Genomic DNA, 13,225 nt, shown 5'->3' on the forward strand with positions numbered 1-13,225 from the left:
GTGTTTGCTAGGATGTCTATAGCAACCTCAATAGAATATTTTATATTTTAGAAAATGCTAAAAAAATACAAATATCTTTGCACTTGCAAGAGATAGAGATAAACTGTGATGCAACCATGCAATAGAAAACCTTATACAGAAGTAAAAGCTAACAGTAAGAGTTTATACATAATGCTCACTGTGTGCAAAACACTGTACTTGGTCCCTTGCAAAATCTCATTCATTTTTATTTTTAGAGAAGACTAATATTTTCCCTCTTTAAATGAGAAAACAGAGGTAGAAAGAGGTTAAGAGGTCTGCCCCATATTATTTATGCAGAGCCAAGATTTGATCCTTAAAATTGAAGCTCTGCAGCAATGAGCTATAGGTACAAGTAATCTGATTGAATTTAAATAAAAAATGACATTAAATGTAAGAACATAAAACAAAAAGCAATCCAAAAGACTGCAACATATTTATATCATTTTATGTAGCTCAAAAATATCAACATTAATATAGTAGATATAGAAACTTTCATCTTTAATACAATTTTTGAAAAATAAAAATAAGGGAAAGATAAACAGGGTAATAATTGCTTTGGCCATAAGGACATGGAGAAAAATCAGGAGAAGACAAAGTAAGTGCTCCTGTAATGGGATTGGTGATATTCTCTTTTTTGAGTTGGCTGGTCAATGTGTAATTTCTTATTTAATTATTATACAGTCTATGATATTTATGCTATTATATTCATTTATAGTACAAATTTGAATATATTTTAAAAGATTAAAACATAGGAAGTAAGAATGTGATGAAGATGGAGCTTGGGCACATTTGCAAGATGTTTGATTTGAACTGAATGAGGACTATGCTATACTGTAAGTAGATCCATGGTTAAGGCTGTGTGTGTTAATAATGATATTATCCCAAGGCTGAGAAACTTAAGGACAGAGAAAGTAAAGCAGGAGGGAATTAAATACACAATAGTAGGTAATGAACTGAAAGAGCCAGGCTCCAACGAGACAGGAGGAGAACTTGGCTAGAAAGAGATAAATTACATATTCAGAGCCTGGAGACCACCTGAGAATCAACCCCACCTTAAGTCTACTCCTTTAAACCTTTAAACAGTGTCTATGAAGCAGACCTCACTCTGACTCTGCCCTAACTGGAAACAAACACAAAAGGCCTATTGAAAATTGCACTGCTAATCATTCTGGAGAAACAGGAAAGACAAGTCCACATAAGAAATATAAGTGGGGTGCAGCTGCCCCAGAGCCCACAGAGTGCAAGCCATAGATAGGGCTTCTACCTGGAACCTGCCTCGACTATGGACTTGAGAGAGGCCTTTGCAATGCTGACATCTAAAGTCTGCATCAACTTTGTTACTTAAAAAATAACATCGCCGATTGTATAATTTTTGCCCTCCACAAAATAAGGATTTACCCTCGAGTGCAGGAAAGTTATTCAATTTAACAGCTTTTATAGCTACTTTCCTTGACATCCTTGCTAAATGCATCCTGAAGCTCAATGGCCACATTCTATTCTATTTAGTTCCCCTAGAGGCCATTCATAAAACCTCATCACTCCCCAGGTCCCCTACTCTTATATAGTTTTCACAGGTCATTTCCTCCATAAAAGCCTGTCTTCTGGCATTAAAGGCCTGAGGGTACAATTGATCCAAAACAATAAATGAGAATAAGTAGGTGATTCAATTTCCCCTACTCTGAAGGAAAACCAAGTTTAAGAGGGAACTGCTATCTCTTGGTCTCATGGCACACATCGGAACCAACAGCTCAGGAAAATTGTTATGAGATCCTGTGTACATGAGGTCACCTAAGAGGCTGGTTATAAATTTGGATTCCAGGGACCCTCTCTACAGAAATCCCATGATCCTGTTCTAAGGATGACAATTTAAGAACCATTCTCTTAATGAAAATATCCTCAATTTTCTGGGATGCCAAATCCCTTGGAAGATCTTTTAATACTCACTAACAATTTCAATAAAAGTGTTTGTCTACAGTTACCTTACTTATAATCCCTGGCTTATATGTCCTTTCATAGAAAATCAGAGTGTATAGATGTTATCAATGAAATAAAAAAAGAAAATCAGTAGAAGTTGAAGTAGGAAAGAGAACATCTAAGAAGTGAGAGACTAACCCATCAAATTTAACTGGAAGGTGGGTGTGTGTGTGTGTGTGTGTGTGTGTGTGTGTACACACTAATGTGCAGAGGAAGAAAGCAATCAGTCTGTATACATTTTAAGTCAAAAGAGAACTATATAAAAATAAAATTAAAGGTGCTAGAAAGGAAAGACTTAGGTTAAAATACAATATTTGCAGCCGGGAATGGTGGCGCACGCTTGTAATCCCTGTGCTTGGGAGGCACAAACAGGAGGATCTTGCAGGTTTGAAGCCAGCTGCGCTGGCCTAAGAGACCCTGTTTCCAAATCAAAAAAGTATAAAAAATAGGTCTGGGAGTGTAGCCCGGAAGTAGAAGGGTTTCCAGGAGCCCTAGTACCACCAAAAAAAAAAAAATATATATACACACACACACACACACACACACACACACACACAATATTTGTTTATTTCTACTCTGTCCTGAAACAAAAAAGATTAAAAAGACAAAAGGACAAAGAAGACTGGAGTGTACATGCCAAAGAAATATCAGCAACATTTTAGAAATGCTAAAACATATGGACAAGTGTTAACTGGCTTCACACTAGGAAAAACAGAAATCTAAATATCTACAAGATGAGGGTAGCCAGTAAGCATGCTGATTCATAGCGGGGGGGGGGGCTTCAGAAATTAGAAGGATAGAGATTGGGAAAAGGGGATTGATGAAGATGAGATCAAGGGAAATCCTTCAAAATATGTATAATGAACAGCAGGCCAGACAATAGAAGGGGAAAATATGATTTACAGAAGTCACAGGAAGAGTAGAAAGGAAAATGGTTATTTTCCTTTCTACTCTAGGAGGAAAGGAAAAATATCAGAGAAATAGTAAGAATTTTCCGGAGCACAGGTTATAAGATCTGTAGTAGATTGGTCCATTGTATCCCAGCATAATGGATGAGAAAAGTTGCAGCTCAAAGAAATATGAGAGAATTTTAAAATACAGATAGGAAGGGATTCTAAATGCATGGGCTCAGGAGTTGGATGGTGAGAAACAGGTAATCTACAAAACTGAACTCAGAATTTCAACGTAATTCTCAGCAGCTATATAGATGTTCAAAAAGAATGGAGCAATAATTCTCAAAATTACAAAAAAAACAAGAGCTAATCTAGAATTTTATATCTATCAACTATGTGTGGAAGTTGAATATTTTTCAAGCATACAAAACTCAAAATTTGACTTTGCATCTTTCTTCAAGAAACTAGAAGAGAAAGTTTCTGCGAAATGTCAGACTAAACCCAGAAAGATGGGGCCTTGGGAAAGTGAGGTTGTGTTTAGGCTGGAGGACTAAGGGCTTTCCAGAAGGACAGCAAAGCTAAGCTCCAGCAGGACAAGAGAACACGTTTCACACTGCCCAAAGAAATATAAAAATCCCAGGAGAGCGGTTGGTGAAAATAATAAAAACCTAAGCAGATGAAGAAGAGTGATAATTTTAATTTCAAGAGAAACAAGACTATGGCAAAAGAAGAAAGAAAGAGAAGGAAGGGAGGAGAAAAGAAAGGAAGGAAGGACAAAAAGGAGGATGGTAGGAAAGAAGGAAGAAAGGAAAGGGAAAGGACAGATATGATAAGCATACACTATGTGGCTCCATAGTGAATATTATTTTCTAATTATAATAATGTAAAGATGTAATTATTATTTAATCAAAAGTTGTGACATAACTATACTGGGAAAATGTAGGGCCAGTAACTGAAGAGTTGCTGGTGAAACATGGTGCACTGATACTTGAATTGCACTACTGCAAGAGAAAAAAAGCTAAAATCCTCATCCCCCCCAAAGTTAACCAATACTGTCTAAAATCAAAAATATCAGTAAGAAACAATAAGCAAATGTTGGCTTTTGTGCATGTGAGAGGCTGCTGGGATTGAACCCAGGGCCTTGACATGTTAAGCCTACTCTCTACAACTGAGTTATACCCTCAACTCCCAATACATGGATGTCATGAAATATAGGAGACAGAACCGGAAGAAATAGCAAAAAGATTAAAATTATTTCCTCTAGGGGTTGGGAACTGGCAAGGACCAAGGGATACTGCTTTTTATCATAAATATTTTATAAAAGGCTTTAGCAATACTGTCTGGGCCCATTTTGTGAATATAAAATTCCCTAATGAACATGATGTATATTCATTAACATATAAAAGTCAATCACTAAGCCAAACATGAGAAGGAGGGAGAGGGAAAGGAATTGGGTGGGAATTGGTGGAGGGTTAAATGAGTGATGTGTTCATGAATTCCTCTAGTATCTTGTACCCCATTAAGATGTATGACTACAATGAACCAGTAAAAAATTTAAAATAAAAATAAAACATTGTTTTATAGCATAAATACATTTATGCTCAAAATATATAGTGATCTAAATATTTCTGCATATTCATGTAAAATTGATTATTGGGCTAAAAACTTAAACCAATTAGACTCTGACTAATCACAGAATATAAGAACAGTTTTCTCCTTTCCACAATTTACCTCATCCAAGGTTCTTATTTGTGTTACTAATGTACATTAATTCATTAGGTTTAAGGAACATTTATCTACATTACTAATATTATCCAGAAATTGCATGAGGCAGTTATATTGAGGTCACATGTCTATATTTATTCAAGCTTGGATATTTGAGCAATACATCCCAGAGGGACTGCTAGTAATTTAGTATTCTCTAACCCAGGTCTCAGGCCAGTGGGTGTGACAATAAAGGCCATCATACAAGAAGAATGTCAAGATACTAGAAAGGAGGCTTTGAATTTGGACACTGGGTGTTCTTGAAAAGTTCAAACATGATAATTTATAAACCTGTCCTGAAATAATTTCATTTTTACTGAATTTTATTTCAATAAAGTAATCATTCAAAATTTTAATGTGCTTATTTCAATGGAAAAAAATAAGCCAAGTAATATCTTTGCAGCCTTCCACCTTTTTCCCCCTTTTTTCTTTCCCTCCTAAAATACAGTTTGATGTTTCCATACCTCTCTATAGGCATCACTGATTCGTTCCAAACTGAGGGAATAGACCAGGTCCCTGCCTCCCACAAAGAGACGTTCCTGATATTCATCCAGCAGCAGTGTATGGAGATCAAGAAACCCGAAAGGGCTATAAAATATTGATGTTCTGTTCAGATCCAAGAGCTCTGAAACACAAAGAAACATACGGTAAATGCATAAGAAAATATAAATACCTCTGTAACACTTTTATCATGGCTCTATTTTTATCTCTACTGGAGCTGAGTAATTCCATTCATTTTATTGTAAGTACAAAGCCTTTGAATTAAAGTATTTTCAAAAAAGTTAGAAGTATACAAACTCTCTCAGTATCCATGGGGGATTGGTTCTAGGCACTCCCACTTTCATACCCAAGCCCAAGGATGCTCAAGTCCCTTATATAAAATGTCCTAAGCTTTGCATATAACCTATGCACATTCTTCTCTGTAACTCATCCCTAGATTACTTATAATATGTAATGCAATGTAAACACTATGCAAATAGTAATTATACCATATTGCTTAGGGAATAATGACAATCAAAAGTCTTTACATATTCAATACAGACACAATATTGTTTTTAGTATTTTATTTTTAAAAATGTTTTTGTGAGCCGGGCGTGGTGGCACACGCTTGTAATCCTCGCGCTTGGGAGGCTGAGACAGGAGGATTGCACGGTTCAGAGCCAGCCTCAGCTACTTAGTGAGGCTTTCAGCAACTTAGTGAGACTCTGTTTCCAAATAAAATATAAAAAAGGTCTGGGAGTATAACCTGGAAGTAGAAAGCCCCTGGGTTCCACCCCCAGTATCACCAAAAAAAAAAAAAAAAAAATTTTTTTTTGTGGTGTTAGGGATTGAACTCAGGACTCAGGGGCATTCTACCTCTGAGCTACACCCCTAGCCCTATTTTTTATTCTTTTTTTTTTTTTTTTTTTTTTGAAACAGGGTCTCACTGAGTTGCAAAGGGCCTAAGTAGCTAAGGATGTCTGCAAACCGTGATCCTACTGTCTCAGCCTCCCAAATGCTGGGATTACAAACAAGCACCACCATGCCTGGCTGTTTTTAGTATTTAAATCCATAAATCATTGATTCTGTGGTCCTGGGGCCTAATTGATAATAAATATTAATGTGAAAAATTTCATTAATGAGGTTACTTCCAAGATTCCTTCCTAAAGTAGATTATAGAGACTCAATGCAGAGTTAAGGTTACTTGGTCAGTGTTGGTTCCAAATCCGAATAATGGAAATTAACTGTAGAACTTTGGTATTAAAAATGCATATGAGCCAGGCGTGATGGCGCACGCTTGTAATCCCTGCGCTTGGAGACAGGAGGATCGCGCAGGTTTGAAGCCAGCTGTGCTGGCATAAGAGACCCTGTTTCAAAAATATAAAATAGGTCTGGGAGTGTAGCCCGGAGGTAGAAGGGCTTCCAGGAACCCCAGTACCACCAAAATAATAAATAAATAAATAAATAAATAAAAATGCATATGAGATGGGGTGTCTATTATCACTGTGAATTCATACAGCTTAGTCATCCCATTTATGGTACCAATTCTAGGAGCAAAAAAGATGATGACTTGTTAAAAGACTGTTTCTACTAACAATGATTTCATATCTATAACATTAAATACTATGTATTTTTCTTTATGAGCTATGACTCCATAATTTATTATATATGAAGTCTTACAGAATCAACTAAGAAAAGTCTAGTCTATTAAAAGGATTATATTATACCAGAAATTAAGACCATTTTTTGAAGAGACTGAAATAATAGTAAGGTAGAATAGAAGATATTCTCAGTATTTGATAACTTGGATTTATATAATTCAAAATAATTTATAGCAACATCAACAGGAAAGAAATTAATATGAATTTCAATTTTATTTACCTTTGTTTGTATTTTACAAACATTTTCAAAAAAAGTACTGAGCTTTTCATGTTGCTTTCATTACCAATCTATAAATTTTTAGTTCAATATTTCTTACTTTTGCAACAATTATAATGTTTTTACCTAATTTGCTGCAGTCAAAATATACTGGAAATTTACTTGGCCCATTCTAAAGACAAAATAAAGGTAGGAAAGAAGCTTTCCTAAGATTTTGTTCTCCTTTTAATTTTAGAGACAGTCTTTTAAGTCATATTAATAATAATCTTAGCTCCAAACCATAGTCCATGGACTTGGCATGTTTACCAAGCAGGAGCTAACTTCTTTATCCTTTTTCACTACTTCAAGCTGTCTCCATGAAAGAAACAGAAAATATACAGGAAGAAGGGACAAAAGAAACTCTAATCCCAGGTAATCTCCAGAAAACACAGCACACATACTGCACAGTGCTGACTAAGTTGAAAGGAGAGAGCTCATCTTGAGTTCTTCCTACTCTAAAAATAACACGAATTACTTGGGGAGAGAAAGGACAAAGAAACAAGATGAAACTGCAACACGCCAACTCAGAGTTCATCCGGAAATTTTCTAAAGAGGGAACTAATTATTATAGCTAAGCTGTGTGCTAATTATCAGCTGTCAATGAAGATATACACTGAGGATTTAGTCATTTCCTCTCGTGGCCTTTCCTTTTAACCTGCAAAGGACGTAGTTTTAAAACTCACTGATAAAAATACATCACAGAGACAGTTCTCTACACTTTGTCAAAATGCATTTAAATTCCACACTCCATAGGTAAGATGGGGGAGGAGCGAGTACACATTTTCTGACTCTCAAGCAAAAAAAAATAAAATAGATTGCCAAGGGAGAGTGTGTTTCCTGGTTAAATGGACACAGAATCCTTATTTCACTGCCATCTGCCAAGTAAGGACTTCCTGAGGCCCATAGCATGTCGTTATTTTCTGAATCAATTATTTCCATTCAATGTGTGTCTTAAAGTGAGTTCAACTGAAAGTTATTGGATTGCACACAAAGTAAGCTTTATTAATAAAATGGAATATGGAACTAGCCATTAGAAATTTTCTTCACCTTCTTAATGGTTTAAAAGGAGATTTTTTTTACAACATGTTTTAATGATTTTGACAGATTTGACTGATGACCAATAACGGCTTGTAATAATGTTAGAACAGATGGGGAAAAAAAGAAAGAAATTTAGGGGGAAAGTGAATAGCTCCTTAGCAGAGTGCTTGACTAGCTTGTGTGTGGCCCTGGGTTCCACCCCTAGCACCCAGGAAACAAAACAAGATACAATTAACTTCTAAAGAAGTGTGAATGGGTGATGACTCAATGATTTCTTAATTGCTCTTTTTAGCAAGAGCCAGTGGCTAGCCTTTCCTGTGTTCCTTGAGCCACAAGTAGGAATATACAATAGGCACTGTGGTGCCCCGGGACTTGCTATCATAAAATACTTCCAATTAAAGTAAAATATTTCACATATACATAGAATAACCTAGTCATTACATAGTCTTTTATTTCTGTAAAGAAAAAAATTTATAATCATAATTTTAAGATTCCCTTGTTTTCCTACATTATATAGATTATAATTATTCAGTATTATACATGATATTCTGACTTACTGGTCTCTGAACTCCTCTGTGAACAAGAGGTCCATGTAGGACAAGTTTATACACCAGCATTGTTTATCTATGTATCACACATGTGTATGTGTGTGTTTGTGTGCGTACGTACATGTATGTTTAAATTACTTAATTGAAGAAAATAATAAAATTTGTTTGTGACTGCCACTAGAGGCCAAAAGAGCAAGTCCTCTGAGAACAGCTTCCTTAAATAAACCTGCATACTGAGCTTGCCCTGTTGCCGGGAGTCAGGCCTTCAGCATTCCTTTAGGGCCTGGTAAACCAGGGCATGTTATTCTTAATATAATGAGAAAGGTCTCAAAGTTTGTAGAAGCAATTATATGACCAGATTTACTTTTAAAATACCAATTGACTTTTGATGTGCATAATGGCCAGATGGGGGCAAGAGAGGATGCAAGTAGGCTTGAAGAGTATTTTGTCAGTAAACATGTGAGGCCAAGAATCATGGCACAATCTCTTAATTCTAGTACTTGGGAGGCTGAGACAGGATGGTCACAGGTTCAAAGTTAGCCTTAGCAACTTAGGAAAGGTCTCAACAACTTAGTGAGGCTCTGTTTAAAAAATAAACAAGCAAAAAAATAGGGCTGGGGATGTAGCTTGGAGATAAAAAGCTTCTGGGTTCAGCCGCTATGGAGATCAGTTTGGAGATTACTTAGAAAACTGGGAATGGATCCACCATATGATGCAGCTATACCACTCCTGGGTATTGTTCCAAAGGGGTTGAAATCAGAGAACTACAGTAACATACCCATGTTCATAACAGCACAATTCATAATAACCAAAATAATGGAAAACTAGATCTCCATCAACCGATGAATGGATTGCAAAATTATGGGAAATACACACAATGGAATTCTTCTCAGCAAAAAAGAACAAAATCATATCACTCACAAGAAGCTGGAAAGACCCAGAGAGCATTATGTTAAATGAGATCAGCCAGGCACAGAAAGAGAAGGGACATATGTTTTCTCTAATATGCCCAAACTAGGAAGTATTAGAAATACTAGTGGGACTCCAGATAATGGAGGGGAAACCTCACCAAAGCTAGAATGGAAGAGTAGGAGAGGAAGAAGGCTGAGGCTGATTAATGGAGGAGCTACATCTGAATATGTGTAAAAGTATAAATATATCATGGTCAACCTGGACACTCACTGTTGGGAGGGGAAGAAGGGGAAGCAGAGAGGGTGAGCACCAAGCACAGTCTGAATGTATGCCATTTTTAATATGTTCCATATAAAAATAAAAATTTAAAATAAATAAAATTCAGAATTCCCTAATCACAAAAAATAAATAAGATGAAGTTAAAAAAAAAGAAAGAAAGCTACTGAGAGCCAGGTGTGGTGGCACACACTTGTAATCCCAGCAGTTGGGAGTCTGAGACTGGAGGATCACGGTTCACGAACAGCCTCAGCTACTTAGTGAGACCCTGTTTCAAAATAAAGAATAAAAAATAGAGCAAGGGGTATAGCTTGGAGGTCGAATGCCCATGGGTTCCATCCCGAGACCCGCAGAAAAAAAAGTCCCTAGGTTCAATCCCAACTCCCCCCAACCCTAACCCCCAAAAAACTAAGTGGGGAAAATGGTAGTAGCAAAGTGCACTATAGAGACAGAAACCTGAGGGATTAAATAGAAGAGGCCTAGGTATCAACTTTATATAATAAGTTAAACTTTATTTTTAAGTTCTTTAAGGTTAATATAAGCAGACCCTAATTCAGTTTAGTAAAACAATTAGATAGATAGATAGATAGACACACACATACACATTATATACATATGTGTTCCATTGGGTTAAAGACTATACTTAGGGTTTCAAAAAAATTAAAAATCAACAGAATTCTGTTAAAATAATACATCAGATTTTAGTATCCCTCACTCTTTTATTTCTATAAATTAATTTTAGGTTAAGATTTTTCACTTATATACCTGGTAAAATTGAGCATATTAACTTATTTTGAAAAGAAAATAAATTTTATTATTTAAAGCCTAAAAGAATATAAGGGTTAATAATGCTAAATTCCCTCCCAGATGGGTTTTCACCCTGTAAATTCTCAATCCGTTATCCTAAATAGAGTGATTCTGCTTAGTTTCTTGATCATCCTTTCAGATTTACTTATACCCATAAAACAAATAATACATATAGCTCTTGAACTAGGTACGTAGCTCAGTGGTAAAGTTCTTGCCTAGCATGCATGAAGTCCTGGGTTTGATTCCTAGGGATGCACACATACACCACACACACACACACACACACACACACACACACACACACACACACAGCATACATCTATAGTAACTCCTAGAGGTTTTTTTTTTTCTCTACCACAAAGGGAGTAATAAAATAAGCCCTCTTTTGTACCTGCTTTTCTGTACTTAAATATCTTGAAGTGTTTTGTATAAAAACTTAGAGAGTAGGTATGGTTGTCTAGTATTCCACTTTATAGATCATCTATGGCAGGCATTTTAATTCTTTCAAATATGTACTAATAAAGCAAAACTGCAGTGCATATACATGAATACACACCAATCTTCACATGTACAAATATCTTTGTAAGATAAAGTGTAAGAAGTGGAATTACTGGATCAAAAATAAATGCATGTGTGATTTTCATAAATAATGTAAAAATTCCCTTCCCTGGGTTTTTTTCTTCTTTTTTTGTGGGTCTGGGAATGGAACCCAGAGACATTTGGCCTCTGAACTGCACCATTTGCCCTATTTTTTATTCTTTATTTTGAAACAGGGTCTCACTAAGTTGCAGAGGGCCTCACTAAGTAGCTGAGGCTGCCTGCGAACCGCGATCCTCTGGTCTCAGCCTCCCGAATGCTGGGATTACAAGTGTGTGCCACCATGCCCGGCTAGATTTAGATTTTTTTGCTTATTTGATTGGAACAATATATATTTAATTTGAATTTGTCTTTTAAGAAAAGTTAAGCATCTTTTCATATATCTAAGGGCGTTTTTTTGTTATTTTTCTCATTACATGCATTGCATATTTTTTTTTTTGTTTGAGTCCTTCTAAATTTAAGGAATTTTCAAGCTTAAGTTTAATGTGAAGTCATGGCTGAGAGATAAAGGAAGATGGGTCTTTAAATATAGAAACGTGTATAGCTGGGCATGGTGGCGTATACTTGTAATCCTAGTACTTAAGAGGCTGAGACAGGAGGATCACAGGTTGGAGGACAACCTCAGCAATTTGTGAGGCTCTTAGCAACCTAATGAAACCCTGTTTTCAAACAAGAAATTTTAAAAATCGGTCTAGGAGTATAACTTGGAAGTAGAATGCCTCTGGGTTCAATCCCCAATATCACAAGACAAAAAAAGAAACTTTTTCTTCAACTATTTTAGAAAGGTATATTTAATGTCCTATATATTTGTACCTCAGTAATATAGTTAATTCTTCTTTTTCTCATTAAATCTATTTTCTGTTAGTATTAATTTTTGATTAGCTGATAATTAACTAGTTTGTCAATTAACACTTTACAAAAACCTTACAATTAACACTTACACTTTTTCAAATGTTGTATTTGAAATTACACACACACACACACACACACACACACACACACACACACACACACACATTTTGAATCAGAAGTGGGCAAGGAACATTTTCAGTCTTCCAGAGTCTGAATTTGGGCATAAACATACTCCTATACACACCTGCTCTGCTGGAGAGTCGCATGCAGATGGGAAAGATATAGTTTCATACACAGTGGAGCAAATTCTTTCACGTAGAGGGAAAAATGACTCATTCAAAACCAACCTATAAAGTCCATACTTAACTTGATGGTATGTCAGTTTCTGGACATTAAAATGTATTACAATAAAAAGTTTTAAATATTCATTCAAAGAAAAAAGTAAGACAGAAAATAATATGTGAAATACCATATTTTTCAATAATATGAGGCATTAAAACTTACTTGGAGAAAGGTAGAGGAAGAAATCAGCCTTGTAGAAATCCTACACGATTTCCTCAGTATTAAAATAATCTGTATGATATAGTTTTGGCCATTATTTAAAGATCTGTCTTTTGAAATGCTTATATATAAATTATGGAATAATTTGTAGTAACAAAGATTTGATTTTCTTTATTTGTTTACTTGTTTTAAAATTAGATCTATAATGCTATTCATTTTAGAGTAAAAATTTAAAGCCAGTTTTTCTGGAGTGTTCCTTTCATAGAAGATTGCCTCTCACATAATATTTAAATTAATTTTAGAATACTACTCTTTTTTATAAACTTACATCATACTATTTCTTAGAATTAGGTTTTTAAAAACAATAGCTGTTACTTTTCATCCATCCACATTAGCACAGATATTGAACCGTTTTACTTCATTTTTTCAGTTCATTCTTTTAACAACAAAAATATTATGCAAGATACTCCCTGACTTGTGGACAAATGTGACTAATGTGTACATAATTGCAATTACTATAATTAGCTATTATTTAAATCCAGAATACATTCCAGTGTTAACTTAGAAATGTCTATTTAATTTAATTTAATTTAATTTAATTTTATTTTATTTTATTTTATTTTTTGGTGGTATTGGGGGTGGAAC

The 13,225-nt window shown here is 35.2% G+C and overlaps 1 protein-coding gene across 1 annotated transcript in view; it reads right to left on the reverse strand.

Moving 5' to 3' along the window:
- SEMA3E (semaphorin 3E) overlaps positions 1 to 13,225 on the reverse strand; it is a gene marked incomplete at both ends in the record, with an annotated part of 245,364 nt that overhangs the window by 117,267 nt on the left and 114,872 nt on the right. Inside the window, one exon of the mRNA XM_080701710.1 lies at positions 5,117 to 5,277. Within this exon, the coding sequence (XP_080557836.1) occupies positions 5,117 to 5,277 (161 nt within the window). The remainder of the gene's footprint in view (positions 1 to 5,116; positions 5,278 to 13,225) is intronic.

Source organism: Muscardinus avellanarius (genome assembly GCF_963383645.1).
Source record: "Muscardinus avellanarius genome assembly, chromosome: 9".
In the NCBI taxonomy this organism is placed as follows: Eukaryota; Metazoa; Chordata; class Mammalia; order Rodentia; family Gliridae; genus Muscardinus; species Muscardinus avellanarius.